We start from the raw sequence: 25790 nt of genomic DNA on the forward strand, positions 1-25790 counted from the left end.
ATTTTTTAGTGACTTGTTCAAGGTCACACAATGAGTAATTTGGAGGACTGGAATCCACTCTGTTCTGCCCGTCACTCATATCCTCAACCAAGGGCTTTGACAGCACAGGGATGGAGAAACACGTTTGCTTTGGAATTTGCAAACTACTTCTTGGAGGTGGGTCATTTGGTTTGGAAACTGAAACACAAACATGCATTAGCTGGCATAACTAAAGCAGAGAATTTCACTCCAGGCTCATGGAATAGCATGGTAAGGACATCAATCCATGGAAAAGCGTGGCAGTTTTGGTAATTAGGGAGAAGTTCTAGGTCACTGGTGTGAGGGGAAATGGAGCATGAAAGTTGCGGTGGCAGACCATGTAAGTTTTAGAATTGGCTAATCCCAACCTCTATGAAATTAATGGGGCCCAACTCTATATTTGTTGTGACCAACTTTCGTGCTTCTCTCTAGATAGGCTGTTCGTGTTGATACTGACCGGGGAAGCACGGGCATCTTTTCAGTTGAGGTGACTCCACCTCAGCATGTGATTTAAACAAAGGCTCTTCCCCAGCTCAGTCCATATCCCATGGTATCAGATTCTCTAACGGGTGAACCAAAGGGTTCCTGTTATCTGAAGACAAAGTGAAATTCTGATAATGACTTAAGAATCTAGTACAGCAAAAAATGCACGTGTTCATCACAGAATCAAGCAAGAACTTTTTTCTTTCCTCCACAAAAAAGAACGTATACTGCCTACGAAGCAGTTGCACTAATTTCACGCTATCATTAGGTTGACCTCTGATTTGTTACTTTTCCAGCTGCAGTTAGCTATAAGGCATCTGGTTTCCCACGTCCACAAATCTAACAGCTTAAGTGGTTATGCGAAACATTTTCTTGCTTTCTATTATTCTTTGGCTGTCCACCATCACATAACGGGGGTATTATTGATTTGATCCATGTTAATTTCTCCTACCACACACACACCCTGGCAGGTTACTAGCCTTGGTCTCTTTTTGCTTTATATGAAACTACCTCTTAAACCATACAGCATAGCACATATTATTTTATTTTTTCTTTTACAACTCATTTGCTGAGCTTTCCTATATGTAACTTTTTGATTGAGAGAGAGAGCAAGAGAGCATGAGAGTGCGAGCAGAGACGGGAGAGGGGCAGAGGGAGAGAGAGAATCTTTAGGCTCCACACCCAGTGCAGAGCCCAACGTGGGACTCGATCTCATGACCCTGAGATCATGACCTGAGCCGAAATCAAGAGTTGGATGCTTAAGCGACTGAGCCACCCCGGCCCCCCTATATGTAACTTCTTGAAGTAGGTTTGTTTTTTAGATTTTTTTGCTTTCCTGTTTTTCCTTTCCTGTTGATTTTTATACAGTTGTAAATTACCCATTTTTATAATAATAGTAAAGTATTTATAATATTCATTTTTGAATGCACACACATGAATGGGAGCTCTGGGAGGTGGCATCAGATTTCTGTTTAATTAGGATTCTGGAAACACATGGAGACAGGTGCCTTTTCTTTATACTTTAAATGGGTAGTTTTACAGCTGGAGATAATAGGAGAGTAGTCAATTAACACCAAACAAATGTACAGTAACATACAGAGAGCTCTTCAAAGATAAGACGTTGGTGTTTTAAAAATGTTGTTTCCACAAGTACTGTAAGTTATATATGAATATCAAGGAGAGGAGACAGGAGCAACTACCAGGTAATCATTTGCACTCTTATGGAGCTAAACACCATCTGGTGAACATCCTTAATATTTCTTCCTCAAACACCTTAATAAGCTATACTGTTGACATACCATATGTCTCTCCTGGATGGTAATAACTGTATAAAGAGGAAAAACCAAAATATAGCTGACATGTATACTAACAAGGCATACTAAAATTGCATATGTGCCATAGCATGGATAATTCACTTTGACTTTGCAGCATTTCGGTTTGTTAGTATTTACACGTTAGAGCTCCATTATAACCCAGTTTGTTGCAATATGGTTCCATGTATAATACTATCACATCATGTCTGCCCAAACCCAACTACCAGAGAGAAATTGTAAGTGAACAAATGGTTATACTATTGAAATTGGATTGATTTTTTCACCTAAAATACATTTTAAGAATTTCTGGGGTATTTTTAATATTACAAAGGTGACCTATTTTGGAGAACTACTTCAGTTGATTGTTTTTTATATTTTCAAGAAAAGACCAAAACCACAAACGTAGTCACCAGAGCCTTTCCCAAATTAGATGGTGAGAGGTCCACAAGGGAGGGATTCATCGATATACCCTCCACCATGAACAGTGCTCAGCAAATAGCAGGTGCCCAATGAAAATTCACTCAATGGACGACTGAGTAAATCTGTACCCTAATATCTCAATTAATCACTATCACTTACTTTTTCAAATTCTACTTTTGTTTGTTTCATATTATGAATAAGCAACACAAGTATTTAATAAAACCTCAATCATTCTTTCACTAGTTCAGTAACTATTGACTTTCTATTCTTGGCCAAGCATTGTGCTCAGTGCTGTGGGGGGAAAAGAAGACTCTACCCCTCCATATCCCATTCCCAATGAGCAAAATATAAATGCAGAATTGGGATCAAAGTAAATAGTGACAGAAATCCACTCAATAATTTCAACTGCAGTGTTCCCTGAAGACAGACTGTGTCTCACATGGCACTTTTTCTAGATCACTCTCTCAACCACTATTACTGGCACATTAGGCAGCAAGAATTACATAAGTTTCCCACTTAAGAACTGACAAAATTAAGATGAAGATGTCACGCTACTTTGACTGGTGTTTCTTCCATGAAGGGATTGTGAAACAAAATTAAAATAGTTGAAGAGAAAAAACAAAATTAACTAGCAACAGTATCTTAGTTGGAAATAAGGTATAGCCCGGAAGAATTTCTGATTGAAAAAGTAAGAACTTACTCAAAAAGTCAGCAGGTGGCCATTGCAAAAAGACAAGTAAGTACTAAAATACCTTAGAAACATTCAGGAAATGCTGTTATTTTCTCTTTTCTTACAAAGAATGAACGCTATCTGAAAAATGAAATTATCCATATTTGAATCCTCAGTGTGAACAGGATTGAAATATGGGCACCTGCAAAATATAACATTATATAGTAAAAGGTACTAGGAGGAGAATTTCAGGAGATGGATATACTAGAATAAAATAATCTGACTTTGCTCAATTCTACATTTTAATACTAAATAGCTCTTCTGTGTGCCATGATTCCCAATGTCACATCAATTTGAAAAGCACTGTGTGAACAGATGGAATGCCGCTGGAGTTAAACCTGCAGGTACATGTTGAAAAAAAAAATGGGGAAAAATTGCACAAAGTAAGACACAAGAATTCAGAATTCTTTTTTTTTTTTTAAGATTTTATTTATTCAGGGCGCCTGGGTGGCTCAGTTGGTTAAGCGACTGCCTTCGGCTCAGGTCATGATCCTGGAGTCCCCGGATCGAGTCCCGCATTGGGCTCCCTGCTCGGCAGGGAGTCTGCTTCTCCCTCTGACCCTCCCCCCTCTCATGTGCTTGCTCTCTCTCATTCTCTCTCTCTCAAATAAATAAATAAAAAATCTTTAAAAAAAAAAAAAGATTTTATTTATTCATTTGAGACACAGAGATAGAGAGAGAGAGTGAGCATGAGCAGGGGGAGAGGCAGAGGCAGAAGGAGAAGCAGGCTCCCTACTGAGCCAGGAGCCCGATGCGGGGCTCGATCCCAGGACCCTGGGATCATGACCTGAGCTGAAGGCAGACGCTTAACCATCTGAGCCACCCAGGTGCCCCAAGAATTCAGAATTCTAATACCATAAATCATTTTCCACTATGCAAGAGTAAACTCTGAAAAGTGTGCTTTAATTTCAAATGAAGAAGTTCAGTTAATTGCAAAGCTGGCTTACATCCCATGCCCTAAGGTGCCAAGCCAAGTTATGAAACTGACTCAGGGTTCTGAGTTTAATTTTAATTTTTTTTTTTCTCTTTATCAGTAAACCCCAGGATTGGACCCTGGAAAGGCACTTCCAGAACAGAAAGGATGGGATTAGTAGAATGAATGGCTCATTTCATTCAACAGTGACATCTGCTGTCCATTCACCAGACTTACCGAGCCTGCTATGTAACGTAGTATCTGAGGGGCCAGGGATAATTCTGCACCTATGCAGGTAATCCAGTCAGATATGTAATACAGGGAAGTACTCAGAAATGAGGAACCCCCCAAAAATCTTCTGAATATATTGGGCTTCAGTACTTCCCCATAAAAGAGTGTAGATAATTTTTAATTTATTATTTTTTGAAATTGTATTTCACATGTAATCATGTAAAAGAATAAAACCTAAAACAAACTAAATTTTCTGAAAAGAGGTAGATGTAGATGCATATGGAGTAACGGTACATTTAAATATTTCTATCGTTTAAAGATGTGCAAAGATTTTTATATTTCCACAGCAGCACCTTAGTTCTAAATCATCTTACTTCTCCTAGAAACAAGAAGGAAAAAAACAAAAATAAAAACTATACACATTATTTTCAACAAGAGCATGAGACAAAGAAAGACCCCTCATTCCAACAAATCATGCAACATGCTGTCACAAACAATTCTGAACTGAGTAAGCAGCAGCCTAGGGAAGTCAGGTTTTGATAGAAGAAACAACTAAAAGGATGAGGGACCCAGCAGTGGTAGATCACTAGAAATCCACAAACAAATCTATGAGCCCAGAGGAGAAGGTCGCAATCAGTGTTAAAAATGCTGTAGCAGAGTTAAGAGCTAACAGGACAGGAGTCCTCAGAAAAGTGGAGAGAGAATACTGAGCAAAACACTCAATGGAAAAATCTCAGAAAACGCATAAACATATAACTGCTAACACTGAGTGAATCATTCTGGGGGGGGTGGAAATAATAAAAAGTTTGTACACTCGTGGCAGGGCAGCAGGAAACAGAAGAAGATAAGCCTATAAATGGAAACCGTTCCAAACCAGTTTGGGTTCCAGGAATTAGAACGGCAGTGGCTCTATAATAGCCCCAAACACAAGGCAACAGTTTTTCATTATAGCAAACAATGAGAGAACCCTTGGGCTACCGTGCTTGCACAAATTCCATAACTTGTTTCCCACTTTCTGCAAGAAACTTCTGCTATTACCTAGTCAAGGAAATTCAACATTTCTATATGAGGAATAACAAAGGAATTGGCTTAGCATCCATGAAAAATATTGTAAGATCAAAGATTTTAAAAGAACGTATCAACTCTCTTAATCATCAGAAACCTATTACTATAAAACAGATGAAAAATCCAAAGAACATTCATACATGGCAACATAAATGTTAACAATGTAAAACATATAAAGACCGATGAAGTGAAATACAAGACCTTGGGGAAGAGATAGCCAGTGAGTGAAACTGAAACTAGTAGGATTCATGGAAGAAATAGGATTATCAATGAAATCGTTTTAGAAAAAAATGAAATTACAAAGAAAAAAAGAAAGATTGGACCCCAAAGAAAGTAAAAATCATAAAGAAAGGGGCGCCTGGGTGGCTCAGCCGGTTAAGTGGCTGCCTTCGGCTCAGGTCATGATCCCAGGGTCCTGGGATCGAGCCCCGCATCGGGCTCCCTGCTCAGCAGGGAGCCTGCTTCTCCCTCTCCCTCTGCCTGTCTCTCTGCCTACTTGTTCTCTCTGTCAGATAAATAAATAAAATCTTTAAAAAAAAAAAAAAATCATAAAGAAAAATGGTGAGAGAAAAAAACCAAAATGAATCCTCTTCATCCTTCCAATGAAACAGAAATATAGAAGATAAAGCAATTAAAAAAATTGTCGATGTTGGGCCAAGATAGACCATATATATATATATATAAATATATGTGTCTATATATAACTCCAAGATAAATCCTTGTATAGTAATTGGACTTTCATGAATGAGAAAGCATTATTTGGGAAGTTTAATACAAAGGTCACTTATAAGAAAGGAAAATCAAGGGGATATCAGAGTTTTCCACACAAAAAGTTGATACCAGAATATGGAACTATCTCCAAGTTAATCAAGAAGAGAAAAAAGCCAATTGCTTTATCTTTATCTTCCCAAGATAATCATCAATTAATAAAGCTTACAGTTATGATCACCCATAAATTCAGGGAACATTGTTTAGAGTAAGATCTTGTAGGGTAACAAAATTTGCTACCCCAAAATGTATCTCTTTGGCATGTAGATTATTTCCAGCTGATTAATTTTACGACACAGAAGACTCAAGTTTTTCTTTTTCTCCTCCCTGCTAGTTGCCAAAAAGTATTTAGATAGAGGACCTGTTCCAAAAAGGGAACTATCACCGTACATAATTACAACAACATATGAATTAGCTGTGGTAGACAGGAAGGAATTTAGCAAGACCTATTTGATCAAAGTCCTCTACGTCCCATCATTTCTGCACTGCCCAGCAAATACTTGTTTACCAAACATGTATTCTTTCCATTCTTCCAATGAGTTGCCTTTCTTCCCTTTGAAGACCCAGACCCCTATCCTCTGCCCCTTAGTCCAGAATGACATATGTACCTCATTTTACCCATCTTGGGAATCTCAGGCTTATGTGGATTCCCCATATACATGTAATTACATTTGATTTTCACCTGTTAATCTGTCTCGTGTCAATTTAATTTTTAGATCAGCCAGAAGAATGCTGAAGGGTAAATAAAAATTTTCTATTCCCCAACAATCTTCTTGAGGAATTAGCTGGAGAACAAACTTCAGTCAACCTAGTGCTGCTTAGGAGAAATATTCATCCTTAGGAGAGGCATTCATCTGTAAATTTAAGGGGAAAATGGCGTAGAAAATGTAAAAACACATTTTGTTGTCAGTTCTGACAATGTACAAATGATCCAACTTCAAAAATTAGAGGGGGGGATGGAGAGACAAAGAGAGAAAGAGAGCATGCACCCCAACAAGCTGGTTGTCTCATATATTACAGCTGAGAATAACTCAGTATTTTTAAAGCTCACAATTCACCCATAATAATATAAGCATATTAAACAGTACAAAATAAAGTATTAATAAATATCCAGTTACAAAAATTGAATAGTGAAGTAGTAGAGAAATTAAGAAATAGCACCTAGTCTAATTTTATTGTCACTCATAGTGAAGAGCTATTAGATATTGTCTTAAGAGTAATGGGGGAAATTAAAGATACAGGTAAAATTGTAAAACTAATGACTAGAAAAATGTATCTGCCCTATCAACAAAAATAAATGATCATTTATTTTTAAAATATTTTCTAGTAATATTAGAAAGCAATACTCAATTTAATAATATTTAGAAGAAATATGCCAAAAAAAGAGATCCAAATTTTTTTTTTTAAAGATTTTATTTATTTATTTGACGAGAGAGAGAGAGACAGGAGAGAGGGAACACAAGCAGGCAGAGTGGGAGAGGGAGAAGCAGGCTCCCTGCTCACCGGGGAGCAGGGAGCCCGATGCGGGGCTCGATCCCAGGACCCTGGGATCATGACCTGAGCCGAAGGCAGACGCTTAACGACTGAGCCACCCAGGCGCCCGATCCAAAAATTTTTTAAAGAAGAGTCAATAAATACAAACACAACAAATGCAAACAAATGAATTATAAACTATATTTATAGTATCTTGTTCCTTGGTTATGTTTTATTCCTTTTTAAAATTTGGTCATTTAAATTTAATTCTTTTTTATTCTTTTTCTGATAATTCTAACCTGTTTTTTATTGTTTTACTGTTTCTCTCATAATATCTATTTTCTTTGTTTTGTTGCTGTTGATTTTGTTTTGTTCTGAGAGAAAAACAATAAGCAACAACAGCACAGGCTGCCTCTCCAAATTTTGACTGCATTTCATAATCCTCCTACTTCTGTTTACTTTTCAGAGACTTCAGTTAGTTGTTTATTGTATTTTCAAGATTTTAGTTGAAATCAATGTGAAGGACGGACTGTAGGGAGCTTACTCTGCCACAGAGAACCAGGAAATCACCTTATTTTTTTTTTTTTTAAGTTATTTCCCACTTGTAACTTGTAAGAAGAAATGCAGATTAGGAGACATAAATTTTCCATGACATGGAAAAATCATTTAACAATATAAAGCTCTATTTCATCTAATACAGAAAAGATATGGTTGAGGAAACAAGAAAGTTGACAGTAAAGAACTCACATGGAAAAGCATCTCGACAGATAATATAATCCATCCTACTCCCAAGAGGAGAAATTTTGTATTAGGGAAACTTCAAACAGGTATCACTTTCACCTCAGTTAATCCACAAAAATTGAGTCAGCAACATCTTGTGATCAACCATATTAAAAGTAGCTGATAGATGGAATGCCATTAACAGAATGAGCAGTTATCCATCACTCAGTAAAACTTCATCCATCACCCATATACCAAATTCAATTCTCTCTTATACTAAGCACACATACTACATTGAAAACTGTCAATTTCTGATGATCTAAAAACTTTTCTTCCATGACCATGTGATCACATTCAAAGAAAGAATACAGAAAGTTCATGAGATGACCAATAATAAAGGTTATAGTAATACAATAATAAATACAGTACATACCAAAATAATAAATTGCATTATACAATATAATGCTCATTTTACTGACATAATCTGATACTGAGGTATTCTGTTAAGCAAGTACTCTGTTTTATAAATGATTATATAATCTCATACCAGATTACATATTTTCAAATGAAATAAATAACAAGGGATAAAAGAATCTCACACATAAATTGACTTTAGTCATGGTCTTTATTACAAACATACATAATTACTACAGAAATACAGATGAATGGTGATTGAAGCGTATCAGAAAGTAGATATTCCTAAGTACAGATGTATAATCCAATTAATCATTCTCAAATAGAAGCCAGAGCTTCTATTTATTACTTACTAGTGAATATGATTATTTATCATTATGCAGCTAGCTGTTTTCAATGGCCCCATGAAGAACTTCACGCACATCTTTGGATGGCTCATGTAATTTTTCAATACAGAATTAGCTATTGTAGCCAGAGCTCTACAGAAGAAGCTGACTCATTCTGTGCCTACAATTCGGACGCATAAGATGTGAGCAACAATTCACCATAAAGCAACCCATTGTTTCTTTTAAATCATATATTATGCACATAAAATATACATAAAGTTAATAGTGATGAAAATCTTAAATGAAATGAAATACACAGCCTGTGATGAAGATATATATATATATATATATATATATATATATATATATAGCCAACAAGATTTCCAACAACCATACATTTTTTTTCATAAATTTCCACCTCAAGTAAATGGGAATTTTCCCTTTTGTAATATATTGCATATTAAAAATGAACTGTGTTTTTATTGATTTTGAAAGCAACACTTCCAAGTATGAAAGTAATAGCTTTTTGATTGATTCAGTCAGGATGAGTTAAGACATTGAGAGGAAAGGGAGAATTAATCAGAAAAGGTTGATATAGGACCTGTTCTTGGTATAGATTTCCATTTTTTGTGTCATTGTTCTCTTGTTAGAAACCTGATGGACTGTTTGCACCAGGTTAAATGATAAAATGACTATGACTAGACAGGTAGCAAGTAAAGATATAGAGGAATTAAGTCTATTTTGAAATTAAAGGTAGAGACCAAATTTTAGAATAGCCACAGTATTCTGGGTAGAAAGCGTGCTTTAAAAAGTCAGGTACATAATGAAATCAATCTTCATAGGAAAGAGGAAGTTGAAAACATACCTAAACAAGATTAAGATTATAACTTTGCCTTGCTTTACCAAGGAGATGTTCTAGAAAATATGCATGCAAATCACATCTGTTGTCAATCAAATTGCAAATGAATATGACTCTTGGGCTTTAGCACTGAAATTTATTTATTTTCTTTACTCAAGTGATTCAAGAAATGTGTATCAAGTTCCCACTCTGAGCCAGGCACTGGACACTAGACAGAGACCTGGATAAAACACGATCCCTCCCCACACACTAACATTGGAGCTAATGTGAGAATTCTATTGTGGCCACACTTGTACTTCTGAGGCACCAGCGTAGACCTGTAAAGATTTCAATCCCCCTGGGAGGTCACAGGGAGGAGAATGCTGTCCAGAAATGCCAAAGAGACTGAGAAGAGAGAGGACCTAGGACATAATCTTGAGAAAAGATAGCATAACCAAGATTCAACAGCTTGGTTGGAAGGGGAAGATAGAGACAGGCTCAAAATTGATGGGAAATAAAGAGCTGAGGGAAGATTGCATTAGGGCTTAGAGAGAACTTTGGTATGTCCAAAAAGGAAAAAAAAAAGCTCAGTATAGGAAAATATTGATGGCAAAAAACAGTTAATGCATAAGGCCAGTGCATGTGGAGACGGATGAATTGGCCCCAGAGAAGAAGAGGGGCTCACTTAGTGTTCTCACAGGAAGGAGAGAGAAAAGGATATGGGATGCAAACATGTGTATCTGCTCCAATTTGCATGGCTTCATGGTTTTCTCCAAGACTTTCTAGCAGCGCAGGTTTAGAGAGCTGCATTGATCCAGAAGGGTTTGTCAGGTAGGAAACAACAGGATAGCGGAGCTGAGAACGTTGCCAACAATGTATGAATGGCAGACCGTGGCATCTAGGCTGAATGGATAAAGAAATAATATAAGGCCGTGTAAACCTTAAAGGATGAGAGGTTTAAATAGAGCCAAAAAATCAGATGTAGTAGAACCAGTGGGTGAAAAGTTGTAAGGAGAAAAGAGAGGTTGAGAATTTCTGATTTCAGAGGTGGAGCATTTCGGCTTCCTTATTTCATGTGTCCCATAAAGCATTAATTCCTGTCAGCCATATCTCCATTAACTCCCATTTCAGCTCCAGTGACAAAGCCCTGGTTGATACGCTCATACACCGGTGGTCTCTTCTGCTGGAGTCTTTGAAAGAACCTCTGTCTCTAATCTCACTTCCCCTCCAACCAATGGAGCCTTTAAAATCCCAGAGCAAACTTTTAAAAATGGAAATCCAGTAAGGTTGTTTGCCTGCCTAAACCTGTGTTAAAAATAATTAACATGATGACTCTATGCCAGGCACAATGAAAAGTAGCTAACTCAAAGGTCTGTTTAGGGAATGAAAATAGTGAATATTGGTAAGATGTGCAGTGGTGTCTGGCAGACTCCCCACTGAGCAGGGAGACTGATGTGGGACCTGATCCCAGGACCCTGGGATCATGACCAGAGTTAAAGGCAGACGCTTAACTCACTGAGCCACCCAGGTACCCCATATGCAGAGAGTTAAAATAAGTTACTTCTGAGATAGCTTCCGTTCCATAAATGCTGTCAATTCTTAATTCACTGTCGGAATCATGGCCAGGGATATGTAGTTATAATCCCATAACAAGGTAGTCTGCATAAAAGATGAACACAGAAATTTCTTCTGTATAAGAGCAGCATTCCTTAATAGAATTTCTTTTTTTCTAACTTTTTGTATTGGAATAATAATGATGTAGAGAATTATTGAATTATTGAATCACTCTATCATATACCTGAAACTAACATAACACTCTATGCTAACTATCCTGGAATTAAAATAAAAATTAAATAAAATAAAAGGTTAATAAAAATTAACCTTGTTCAATCAAAGTGGTATCTACCAGGTTTCTCCACTAAGATACAATTTTTCCATTTTTATTGCTTGAAGCAAGTTTCTAAGTTTCTATTATGAATAATTACAGAAATATTTATTGATAAGCATTACCAGAAAGGCAAGGACAAAAATCAGGGGTCTTTCTAATAGTTGCATTTTTATTTAACTCCTAAAATGTTGTGACATCTAAGTAATGATGATAGTCATTTAAAAAATTCAGAGTTCAACTGCTACAGGCACTATGTTTTTGTGTATTTATAATAAATTGAAAACTGAGTATAGTAATATTCTTTTTCATTGTTACTTAAAAAACTGGAAACTTTCATTGCAAAGGTACTTTATATAATTTTTAGTCAATGTATAGCAATATTAAATTACTTAAATTTTATTTGAACATTTTACATGTTTACAGTAGTCAATTGTTTATAGAAAACTGAAGGAAGGAAGAAGCAAGTATTATATAAATAGATAAACTATACTATGGAAAGATTAAGTGCCTTTCTTAAAAAAAGAATTGAGATGCTTTAATTTTTATTTTCCATTCCTGTACCTTCTTTGTACACAATACTCCTTTAATATTGACCACTAGACAATGGCCATGCCCCTATTTTGTAAACTGGCACCAATCACTAGAACTCTTAGCTAGAAGGCACTTAGTACAGATCCCTGAGCTCTGGGCTGCTGAAAATCCAGACTGAGCTTGCTCCAGATGTTTCCACAGATTCCCACTGTATTTCAAAGTGGTCTCAAGAATTCTTATTTCATAAAATAACCCCAAATAAGTATCAGATATCCAGCCAATATAATGGAGTTGGATTATGGCTAAGTACTGTTGTATCTTCATCCCCTCATACTATAGAAGAATGGAAGGTGCTTAGACTCTGGGGGTTGCCTAGATATCACAATCCCCTACGTCTTTCAAGTATTGGCTACCCATCCGTGCCCCCAGATTTATCTTTCTAACTTCCACTTACACGTGTTTCTCTTGTTCAGTCTAAACAAACCTACATACAATTTAGAACTAAAGTCAGGAACTGAACCCACTGTTTCTGTATATCAAGTCTTGGAAAATACACTTTTTCTCTCCTAATGTATCTTTCAAAACAAGTCCAGCTATATTTTTGTAAAACCTTGTGTGGAGAAATACAATCTGGAAAAAGTATCTGTAATCTCCATCATAAGCCACGTAAGTCAATAGATCTTCATGACAGATCTTCAAACCCATATAAAAAATCAATATGAAGGCATTTACCTGTGAGGATTTCAGCATTATGCCATAGATTTTAACTTCCTTGCCCCTTTCTGAACTTGCTCTTCTGTAGAAGCAGAGCTAAATCTAATAATAAACTTCCCATAAAAATAGATCTTTATTTTAAAAAATATTTTTAACATTTTGAAAAAAAAAATAGTTGTACTACTTTTTCTCTCCCATCATATAAAGTGTGTTTACGTTAATCGGAGTAAAGATATTTGAACAAAAATAACTTAGGAGAAAGAGGGACTCTCAAACCAATGGAGAACCTTTACTTGATATGGTTGTCACATGATTATTGACCCAACTGTCTGAGTTTGCTAAGCATCATAGTCATGGAGAAGCAGTGATAACCAAAAAATTGTAATTTAGTTTAGGGAAGATAAGATGTATTGTGTTGCTTCTGTTGTAGATACATCTGGGTAAAATGAATAAGCCAGCAATGAATGAGCCAGAATGCATTCACATCTGCTTAATGAAACACTGTGTGGTGCAGTTCTCCACTACTGTGCTTAGCAGATAAGTTATCAGCAGTATAGAAGATGCTTTTGCTTCCAGTGGTTGAATTTGCATAATTTTGAGAGTCCTGATGGTACCCAGGGTAGAATGGACTACTGGCTTGGAAAATGTCAAAGTTGCAATGGAATTCATCCCCAGGCTGCTGAGTAGATGGCTCCCCAGGTCCCATAAGGACAGCATGCAGACTTCCAAATAAATTGACTTCCATGACTTAAATGTGTTCCCTTCTGTCTCATTTCTAAGAAACCCAAGCCAATTGCAGGAGAGACATCTATGGTATTATTTGAGATCCTGGAGCAAAGAAAGTCCTAAAGTAATGAGGTAAGTATTTGTTTTCTATTTTCTCTAGACAGTGGAACATGCTGGGTGCATCCCCTTATGTGAACTGATTTCTGTAATAAGACTGCACGGTTTAAGAAAAATAAAAATAAATAAACATACTTTTGTTACAAGGTTTTTTAACTTTGGCTAGATTTCTGTGGCAGAAATAATATTTTGTGGTCATTAAAACTAATTTTTCCCCTCCTAGACACATAGTGAAACCACTTTTCTCAGCCTCCCTTGCAGTTAAGTGACCATATTGTTGAGTTTTGGTTAATGGGAAATGGGAAGAATTGCTCTAGGTGACTTCCAAGCTGATCCCATTAAAACCTCTTGTGTGATTAAGTTTGCCCATTCCCTACCCACTAGCTGAATGGAGGGAACTCCATTAACATAGAGAAGTGGGGGGAGTCATGTAATGGAAGAAGCCTACATCCCTAAATGACTCTTCAGTGAAAATCCCTATGAGCTGCCTTCACTGGATATTATAGTGAGACATAAACTTATTATGATAAGCCACAGAGATGTGGATATTGTTTAATATAGTAGTTTGCTTATCCTAGTTAATACAATTGCCATTATGTCTAAAACTTTTATACCTAGATGACTAAAAGTTGTTGGCATAGGAAAGTAGAGATAGGGTAGGAAATAGGGGGAATACTATTTCAAATTAAGTAAGATAACAATTGTAAAGAATTTAGAACAGTACATGGAACATTGTAACCATGATATGAATATTTGTTTAGATAGATTGATAAGTAGACAGATGAAACCGTTTTTTTTGTTCCTTGTTTTTTTCTGGCAGTGAAAACCTAAATTCACCTGAATCTTTGGTTGATCTTTCTGCCTCCCTGCAGAGGCCGAGCCTTCTCTAATTGGCCATATTACAAGTTGGGTGTCTTCCTCAATGCTCAGTCCTACACCCAATTCTCCTGTCACTTTATATTATTACCTTAGAAAATTTCATCCACAACTATGAAATCTAGTATCTCCCCATTGGTTGATAATGACACAGTTTATATCTCTAACTCAGACTTATCCTTTGAAGTTTAAACCAGCAAAATCAATTTTCTACCTGATATCAACTCTGAAAACCTTTCCAAACTTCACATATTCAAGAGTAAACTAATGCTCCTTTTCATGTATTGGTTTTATCCTGTTGATTTTTTGGGGGGAAACTCTACCACTATCAGTCTAGTTGTGTAGGCCAGACACCTAGCAGCTTTCCTGTCATGTTGCCATACCCTTCTCAGGGCCAAATGATCAATTCAAACAAGTTTACTTCTTACATGGCTTTTACACCCACCTATCTCCTTTTTTTCACTATCCTAGTCCACAATACTCTTATAAATGGCTGCTAGAATCCACTAAATAGTTTCTTGGGTTTTCTCAGCTTCCATGCAATCTACTCTACTGACTGTCTACTGGATTTTTTTTTCAAATGCAAATCTAGTTGATTCATGCTTCAACTTAAAATCCTGTATGACTTTTTATTCTTTGATAGACATAAACCATTTACCACCTACTACCGGGCCATGTGTGGTCCTACTCCTGCCTACTTCCAGTATCAGCCAACCCATTCCTCACCATGTACTCTGAGCTCAGATCACACTGCTTTTCTTTCAGTCTTTATAGTTCCACATTTCTCATCGCACATTACATGCACTTGGGCTCTCTCTCTCACTCTCTCTTTCTCTTCCTCTCCCTTTTCTGCTTTTTGGTACTCTCTGCTATGCCACTTTCTTTTTTGCCTAATAAACCCCTAATTATCTTTCAGGCCAGGATGACTTCCTCAGTTAGTTAGGTAGTCGTATAGTACCACATCCCCTTCCTTCATAATGTATAACCGAGTTGCAATCATACATGTTATCACCTGATTCATATTCACCATTCCTCCTACACTGAATTTTCAAAATCCTTGTCAAAGAAGAGGAGTTCAACATATTGTTTTCTTGAACAAATGAATGAACCTGATGGGGAGAAGTGACAATTTGTTTCTTTGGGAAAAACACACATTAATGAGACTTATGAATAAAGAAGAGTAAATAACTATCTAAATCTAAAATAAAAAGGTTTGAGACAGGGAGGTGATAAGCCTCTCTGGCTAATAACAGAAAAGGTAACTATTATTTTGTTGCTTAAAATTGCTTTTGTACAGGTTATTTTAGCTACAGAAGAAGATGATGTTAGATGGGAGTGATAGAAAATACTTTTATTCTTGGGAATGGGAATTGGAAGACATCATCTAAAGCATTCCTGGGTATAGTTAAACCCCGGAGAACATAATAACAATATTAGAGCCTGAAATTAAATCTGCTCTGAGGAACTAAGAGAAAAGCCCATGGTTTTACTTGGGACAAAGACACAAAGACAGTAACATTCTAAAAAAGTCTGATTTTTTTTTTTTTTTAAAGATTTTATTTATTTATTTGACAGAGAGACAGCGAGAGCAGGAACACAAGAATGGGAATGGGAGAGGGAGAAGCAGGCTTCCCGCGGAGCAGGGAGCCCGATGCGGGGCTCGATCCCAGGACCCTGGGATCATGACCTGAGCCGAAGGCAGACGCTTAACGACTGAGCCACCCAGGCGCCCCTAAAAAAGTCTGATTTAAGATGGCGAAAGTTGACCTACAGAATGAAGCACTCTTGTATTGCCAAGAACACTGCGACAAGTCAAAAGCTGTAAGAAGAACAGAATTTAATCCACTGATATATTTCTCAAAAATTTCCATAAATTGTTTGAAGGCAAGAACCTGACAGATCTGTGGTCAACAGTGGTGGGTTTTGGAATACTGCCCCATTCGCTTGAAGTGAGGTGTGATCCCAAAACTTGTAGGAGTTGAGAACATCTGGGTTTCATTTGCCTCTCCAGAGAATATGGGGACTCTCAACATTTGATCTTTATTTTTCCTGATGAGTGAGTAGGATCAAGCACCTACTTAATGATCTAAATCACTTCTAGACACCCTTATGTTTATGGACCAAAAAGAGAGTACTGCTTGCCCAGGAGTCAGTATAAATTCTTCAGCTGCCATCTAGTCTGTTTTGAGATAAGACTTACATCCCAAGTTTGACCCTGGGAGACACCCAGTTTTGTTTTGTTTTGTTTTGTTTTTAAGATTTTATTTATTTGACAGAGAGGCACAGCGAGAGAGGGAACACAAGCAGGGGCAGTGGGAGAGGGAGAAGCAGGCTTCCCACGGAGCAGGGAGCCCGATGCGGGGCTCGATCCCAGGACCCTGGGATCATGACCTGAGCCGAAGGCAGACGCTTAACGACTGAGCCACCCAGGCACCCCGAGACACCCAGTTTTTAAGATAAAAATGAAGCACTGCTATTTTCAGTGACTATGAGGCAGCCAACATCAGTCACAGAATACAGTTACATTAAAATATGTATTTAAAAGCAAACATTACTCTCAAGATGATAATTTAGAGAGCAATCTGCAATGCATAACTGCTCAGGGTCATGCCTGAGCCTACAAAAGAAAGAATTTTTGAGACTTTCTTGATACCTAACCCATTCTTTATGGTACTTAACTTCTGTTCCCAGAGCAAGGTACACGTAAAAATGCTTTCAATTAACTTTTTGAAGTTCTGCCTCTGGATTACTGTTGACCTTTCTTATAACCTCTGTCTGATTTTGTCCACTTGGTACAGACTTAGAAAATCTCCTACTTTTTGGTATACTGACATAGGCTATGAAGTGTTTTTTGTTATTTTTAAAGTAAATTCCTTCATAAACTTGAAATCCTGAAGCTTATCTAAGAGCAAGAGTGTCAAGAAGAGAGTCCATGGGAAGCCCAGTTCAGGCATTTGGGAGGACATATATACAACAGGTGATACAATATAATCTGATTCCCAGAGATATTTTAACATGAATTTGAATTAAAAAATATGGTACATCATTCAGAAGCAAACAAAACATCATAAGGGCAGCTAACATAACCAAATTGATCAAATTCCAATTAATATGTATCCAGCTATATAATATGCAATTATAGTTATACATCTAATGAGATACAGTGTCTGTTTTCTTATAGCTTGCTGTATAATGGGAATGACTTCTAGCTATAAATTACAGTGATACATGGTAGAGCACATTAAACGTCACAAAAGAAATAAAAACAAAATTATATGGAATATAGTGTAAGCAACTCAAGGAAGTTTTGGAGGTATTTATGTTTTCTTTAAATTGCAGCTTCCCTAGGTAATAGTTGAGAAAATCTGCATATATGACATTAACTGCATATCTTAGTACTTTTCAATCTATACAGTGGGTTGATTAATATTTCTTTATTGAATAGATGAGATGATTAAATAAAATAGTACATGTAAATACCTAGTAATTTGTTGGGTACATAGTAAATATTCCACTGAAGGAGAACTCTTCCATCCTTACATGGAAACCCTCTGTGTAGAGATTACTTCTGACTATGATATGTAAGGACCAGGAAATTTCAGTAAATCTCAGCAGAGAAGAGGAGGACTTATTCATGATAAATGAGTTTCAGATTTTCAAAAGAGACACTGTGAAGTGGGTTGCAAGATCCAAGACGTGGAATAGAAGAATTCACAAATTGATTAACGCAAACAGGTCTGAGCAAAAAGTACCTGTGAAGAAATGATGCGAGAACAGACTAGAAAAGTCCTCTAAGCCTGAATATGATTTCATCAATAATGAGGAATCCCTGAAAGTTTGGTCAATGGTAATTCTGAAAGAATACCTCTTAGAAAAGATTCTTTTGTTTAATATGTTGAGAAATTTTGCATTTGCAAAGCTTTTTTAGAAATTTCTTATATTAACATAGCAATAGCAAAAAGCAAACTCTATTCAACTTTATTTAACCTAGATTTTATAAAGTTATTTACTAAACACACTCTTCTATATCTATTTCCCTGCATGCAGCATCTTAGTAGATGGGTGTTATGGGAACCTACTTAGAGAAATGTGGTCTAAAGTCTGCTTTAAGAGGACACAATTCTGGCAGAACTATCAATTGGAAGATGAGAGTTTGGATGCTAGGAGGCCATTATAATAGTTCCCTTGTGAGTTAATATGTGAATGACTTAATTTGCAGAAATAAAATTGAGAGAAAGACATCAATCAGAGGCAACAATCCTTGGCATATGATTATTTGAAAGACGAATATGCAAGACCCAATAGAAACTCCAAAATGTTAAGCCCAAATGACTGTGGTATCTGTAATAAAAATTGGAAATGTCGAAGGGAGAATAAGATTCAGAAGAAAAGGACCGTGGGAGGGGCACCTGGGTGGCTCAGTCGTTAAGCGTCTGCCTTCGGCTCAGGTCATGATCCCAGGGTCCTGGGATTGAGCCCTGCATCGGGCTCCCTGCTCCGCGGGAAGCCTGCTTCTCCCTCTCCCATTCCCCCTGCTTGTATGCCCTCTCTCACTGTGTCTCTCTCTGTCACATAAATAAATAAAATCTTAAAAAGAAAAAAAAAAAAAGAAAAGGACTGTGGGAACTTTCTATCAGGCAGCTGAAGATTTTGTTTCATGTCAACCAAACTTAATTTAAAACCCAGCAGGTGTCAAATTCAGGACAGTATTTGAAGGAGCGAAAGCTGAATAGGGCACTATCTTTGCTCTTGAGGTCTTAAATTTTCTGGACACACTCCCTCATTAGAGAAGACCCAGAAATCTTTTCACTTTTTTTGAAGACCCAGAAATATTTTAGAGGGAAATCTTGGGTATGTTCATACTTCCTGAGTCTGTTCTCCATTCAGTCATATCCTTGAGAGATGCAATTTTTTTTAAAAAAGGACATCATCCTTACCTCACACTAGGCAGTCTATCCAAGGCATACAACTGTCATTTTGTTGATACACAAAATCTTTGTATTTCAATCCCTTTCAGAAAATAAAACATTGGATTCTTTACAGCTGATTTTTTATGGAAAGTTTGGTATTGGAAAATAATATTTCATGAAGAATTGCTTGAAGCTTAGGGACATCATCCCCCTGAGATCAGTGCTTTTATATCATGCTATGTAGAGTATTAGGAGTTCCCATGGAGAAGAGTCAGGAGGCATCCGAGAAAGCAGAAGAGAGTCTATAACATACATTTCATGCTCAGCAAATATTCATGCACTTCCAGATATTTCAGGGACTTCCAGTTATGTTGGGATCATGTAAAAATGTCTGACTAAGTGACATGAGTTGAAGTGACATGTGCCACCTTGGGGCTGAGGTCGGAAAAAGTCCCTGCCTCATTCTTATGTTCTCTCTTCTTCTGCCTTGTGTACCTCAAGGTTTTGTGTTAGGAAGACCAGAGTTTACAGATAGGAGAGGGTACCCTGACCAAGGCTGGACTTTATAGGCACAACAAATAAACTTTGATTCAGTTAAGCTGCTGAAAATTCAGATTTAATGGGTTTTGTTTTGGTCTTTTTTTCCCTGTGTGTGTGTGGGGGGGGGGAGTGGTCAGGCCAACACAGTGGGATTAATATAGAGCTCAAGTGGAGAGAACAGCTCCATGTCAGCTAGGGTTTTTCATGTTGGACTTCCATAGAAAACTTGATGGAAATGTGTAGCAGATAAAAAGTTTAGAAATCTAGTGCTCTACGTTAGATCAATGTTATTTTTTTCTCTGTGGAAATCATCAGAAAATTACAGATTTAGACCATGGTCTGTAATAGAATTTTCTTTTACTGATTTGCTTTTTGATGTTATACATGAGCCTCACAGAACTCCCCACTGTAATCATCATACTGACAGTACGGAGTTTATTGCTCACTATATCGAAGAGGTTTCTGAGAGCCCATTGAAAGAATGCCTCTCAGATCGCAGAAGTGGAAAGAACTAGGATTCTCCATAGAAGAGGTTATATTTTGAACCAAAAAAATAACGGGAGAGAATAGGTTAAAAAATGGAAGATGGGACATTATCAAAAGGATTCCTTAGTCAACATTTGGAGCATTCTTTTCAATAAAGAATGTCAAACTGTAAGAGGAAAATTAATAAACCTAATTGTTAGAGTCACTCAACCAACATGGTAAAGGGTTTGAAAAATTTCTTATATTAATAATGATGAAGAGTCAAAGAATGATTAGTTTGAGGAAGAGAGGAACTGCTAGGGTTTTTGGAAAGGGTATGTATATAAGTTTGGTAATGGGGGATGGTGGCTGTATGGTCCCTGCCTTCACATATTTAATGAGCTGCTATGTCTTAGACGGAAACACATAAGATCACCATTTGTATAGGTCAAAAAAGGCTCAATATTGACAATTCCATATGGTTCCACCTAAAAGAATAGAAAATGTAGTTATCTGAATTGTTCATTAGGGCAGAACTTGGGACAGTAGTTAGAATTCACAGAAGTTAGATTTTAGGCTAAAATAAGATAGATATGCTATCTAGGGTCATTCAAAAATGGACCCATAAGTGGGATATTAGGTCCTAAAGGCAAATTGTATCAGAGAGTTATGAAAGAATTCCATGCTTTGCAGGAAAGAATTACCCAGTGGAAAAAAGACAGTCTCTTCAACAAATGGTGTTGGGAAAACTGGACGGCAACATACAGAAGAACAAAACTGGACCACTTTCTTATACTATATGCAAAAATAAATTCAAAATGGATGAAACACTTAAATGTGAGAGAGGAAACCATCAAAATCGTAAAGAAGAACACAGGTAGCTAGCAACCTCTTTGACCTCAGCCATAGCAACTTCTTACTAGATATGTTGCCAGAGGCAAGGGAAACAAAAGCAAAAATGAACTACTGGGACTTCATCAAGATAAAAAGCTTCTGCACAGCAAAGGAAACAGTCAACAAAACTGAAAGGCAGCCTATGGAATGGGAGAAGATATTTGCAAATGACATACCTGATAAAGGGTTAGTATCTAAAATTTATAAAGAACTCATCAAACTCAACACCCAAAAAACAAATAATCCAGTTAAGAAATGGGCAGAAGACACAAATAGACACTTTTCCCACAAGGACATCCAGATAGCTAAAAGATACATGAAAAGATGCTCAACAACATTCTTCATCAGGGAAATATAAATCAAAACCACAATGAGATACTACCTCATACTTGTCAGAATGGCTAAAATTAACAACACAGGAAACAAGGATGTGGGAACCCTCTTGCACTGTTGGTTAAAATGCAAACTGGTGCAGCCACTCTGGAAAACAGTATGGAGGTTCCTCAAAGAGTTAAAAATAGAACTACCCTATGGATCCAGCAATTGTACTTCTAAGTATTTACCCAAAGGATAAAACAATACAGATTCAAAGGGGTACATGGACCCCAATGTTCATAACAGCATTATCAACAATAGCCAAACTATGGAGAAAGCCTAAATATCCATTGACTGATGAATGGATAAAAAAGATATGGTACATATACACAATGGAATATTACTCAGCCATCAAAAAGAATGAAATCTTGCCATTTGCAACAACATGGATGGAGCTATGGTGTATTATGTTAAGTGAAATAAGTCAGTGAGAGAAAGACAAATACCATATGATTTCACTCATATGTGGAATTTAAGAAACAATACAGATGAACATATTGGGAGGGGGAAAATAAGAGGGGGAAACAAACCATAAGAGACTCTTAAAGATAGAGAACAAACTGAGAGTTGATAGCGGGAGGTAAATGGGGAATGGGCTAGATGGTGATTGGTATTAAGGAGGGCACTTATCGTGCTGAACACTGGGTGTTGCATAGAAGTGATGAATCACTGAATTCTACTCCTGAAACCAATAAATATTACACTGTATGTTAACTTACCAGAATTTAAATAAAAATTTGAAGAAAAAAAGAAAAGAATTCCATTGTTTGAATTTAGGTTGGATATGTGATCTTTTTTTATATCTTATTTCTACAGTTCTGATATTATATAACTTTTAAAACATTCTGGTAAAAATGTCCTTCAGTGTTTGTTTTCTCAATTAAAGATTTGCTTGCAAACTAAATGATGAGCCTAAAAAAATACACACAGGGCCGGCCTCATGGGCATCTGATCTGCTTAGAAAGGCCCACACACCTTTTACTGTAGGACCTCTTTGGAGTCCCTAGTAACTTTTGAATAAAGAGATCCTACATTTTCATTTTGCACTGGGGCTTAAAATTATGTTAACTAATCATGAATACATAGTCTTCTTGAAATTTTATGAAGATTAAAATGATAAATGCACATTAATTCTAGGCCATTAAAGACTAGTTCATCACTTTTAAATTACATTTGGGAATTATCCTTATATATCAAAATTTATTGCCCCAAAGATCATTTTGTAATAACTATTAAATAACCTATGCCAGCATGCATTTGGAAAACTGAAAAATTTCTAAAGGAGTTTTGATGTTTTATATAAAATTAAATCATAAAATGTTTCCAAAAGTATAAATGAAATTACTTAGGGAAGAAATTACTTAGGGAAGAAAATCTGGGAGAGGCAAAAGGCAAATCTATGATAATATACCAATTCCATTTCTTGAAAATAAATATAGATGAAATAAAGAATAAAGGAAGAGTAGGAAAACAGGAAAATGCACAACTCTTGTGGACACATCTTCTAGCAACTCATTAAAATGACAACCAAACACAGGTAGCAACAGATGCATCTACCATCAAAAAAAGTTAAATTAAACCAAGTGAAAAATTTCAAATGAGGTAACTGTTCAATGAAAAGGAAAAAAATGAAAGTCACATCTGCTTACTCAGCAATAAAACATGAGAGAATCTGCTGAAGGTTTATGTTGAAAAGTAAGATCTAGATAAAGCAACTATGTGCACTCATCCAATAAAGAGAAAAGAATGAATTGGTGGATCGATGCCAATTTTAATTTTGAAATCCTCGGGAAAAACAAAAAAAAGAAAATGAAGATTGTGGTGGATAGACTCCCTGTAATGTAGCAGACCATCCAGCCAAAACTCTAGAAGGACAGAAAGTATATTCATTTTAAAAGCAAATGTTACATTTCTGTCCTTTAAAAGACATATGCATACTATGGGGTTTTTTTCCCCCTACTTTAAAGACCATTTGACTTGAAATTTTTACATTCTTATAGACGTTTTAGAAAAGTCAATGAAATAAAATTCATAGTTATTTAAGAATAAAATTTGAAATTATTCACTGTATCATTATTATTAAAATAATAGCCCATGCAGTCCACTAAAATTTTAAAAAGTCCAGGTGAGTCAGAGTACTAAGTTTGGAGGCAATGAGATATAAGTAGAGACTGCCAGAGCCTTCAGAAAAAAATCTGAAGCCGACTGAACTCCAAAAGGAGTCTGGACCCTTCGGAATAGGACTGAGAGTGTGGTGAAATTGGAAGTCGAATTCCAGCTCCTCTGTCCTCCTTTGGACTTCACTGTCACGGAAAAGGACCAAGAGGAAAAATTTCAAAAATAGTTACATTTGTGAAATTGGTGTTGAGAAGACAATCTGTGAAATGTTACTATTTCTCTGTAGTGGAAATTTAAGAAATTAGTTAACACTATGTTAGTTCTCACAATTCTTCCTCTTCGCATCCCTCTTCTTTGCTCCTCGATCCCAAGCACGCTGTGGCTATAAAGTCCTTTCATCTAGATTATGTTTACTGTCTTTCTAAATTCATTTTTGATATTGCTGTGACTGTGAAGGGTATTTTAGTAAAGGAGAACAGGGGGTAGATTCCTGAAAGTTCAGGGCTGTAGGGGCTGGGAAGAGATTTCTGGATCCCCTGGGTGCCTGCTACCACAGGTTGTCTTCCTCATATTCTCAACTACTGGAACTTCTACTCTGGCTTCATTTTACAGCCTGGAGCACAATTGTCTCCTCCTGTCCTGCATTTGCACTTCATGAGGATCCACTGTAACCCTGAAACATCAATGTGGCCAATTGCTGGCTGCCAAAACAAACAAACAAGCAAACTTTTAGAACTTGTCACACTCTGGCCCTCTGTTACAGAAACATGACTCTTGGCCACTTGGTTAAGAGAGGGACACCTTATCAACCTGATACCCTTCCAAACAACTTTTCTTTCTTTACTCTATGGAGTCAAATAGAGTTTCTCCATGTAATTCCTTCTGCTTGATCCCATGAGACCATCATCTGAAAATTACATTAGGGTAAAAATACGTAGAATAAATGCTTATCAAAGTCATTCACAACAACAATATCTACTAGAGTCTCTGAGTGGAAAAGATGCTTGGAGACCAGTTTAGTGGAGGACATCATAGGAAGGAGAGTAGCTGATGCACGATGGGAAGTATTGGGAACAAGCAGGTTTTCGTCATTCTTCTTCTTAAGACAGTCCATTTATCTGGTAACATGTTTCTTAATACATGAGAATGATCATTCAATTCAGCTTAACAGTTTAGTAACTCAGAACTGATTGAGAATACTTGGATATGCCTGTGTGCACATCACATACATGCACACTTATATGCAAAATCAGTTGCATGGACCTTATCTCCCTTAAACGGATCTATTTATTGAGTTTGCTAGGGAAAGCATATGCTTAGATACCTCAAGTATATGTCCTGCACACTTCCATATTCTTGCCCACTGAGGACTCTTCTTAAAAGAAGAGAAACAATTTTTAGCTAAGAATCCATATTCCCACTGGCTCCATTTCCATCTCCTCATTTCAGTGACAAATTTCATGGGCTGGAAGGAATGGCAAGATCTCTGAGATGTCTGTGTCCCTACTAGTTTCTCTATACTCTTAGTTTATTTATTGATTTTTAATAGTTTTTATTGAAGTATAATTAACAAACAGTGTTATACTACTTATACTATACTAATTATACTAGTACAATATGATTCCACAGTTATATTCACTTAGTACCCTATATTATTAGTTTTAATAGCCTGTTTGAGCAAATTCTAAGTATGGAATATAAGAAACAAAAATAATGCATTATGTTTCAAAACACTGGTATCCTGTAAACATAGGCATAGTATATAAGTAGTTTTTCCTAGATTGAAACTGGAATGAGTGCATTTCCAAAATCATCTATATTTTACTAAGGACAAAAAAAGATTCTACTACTGATAATTGCAAAGGCGAACAGGTTGCAAATGTTCTGATTATCCTATATTTCTGTCTTGTTTCATGTTTTATAA

General features: G+C 36.6%; 1 protein-coding gene across 6 annotated transcripts in view; it reads right to left on the reverse strand.

Moving 5' to 3' along the window:
* Positions 1 to 25790, reverse strand: part of GPC5 (glypican 5) — a 1360202-nt gene that overhangs the window by 871824 nt on the left and 462588 nt on the right. The window contains exon 7 of one of the 6 annotated variants that reach the window (XM_032402779.1): positions 6397 to 6795. The exons of the other annotated variants lie outside the window; for them this stretch is intronic. Coding sequence (XP_032258670.1) covers positions 6760 to 6795 — 36 coding nt within the window. The 3' untranslated portion in view covers positions 6397 to 6759. Of the gene's footprint in view, positions 1 to 6396; positions 6796 to 25790 lie in introns of those variants that run through there. 6 annotated transcript variants of the gene reach the window in all.

Source organism: Phoca vitulina, unplaced genomic scaffold (genome assembly GCF_004348235.1).
Source record: "Phoca vitulina isolate PV1807 unplaced genomic scaffold, GSC_HSeal_1.0 scaffold5, whole genome shotgun sequence".
Lineage (NCBI taxonomy): Eukaryota > Metazoa > Chordata > Mammalia > Carnivora > Phocidae > Phoca > Phoca vitulina.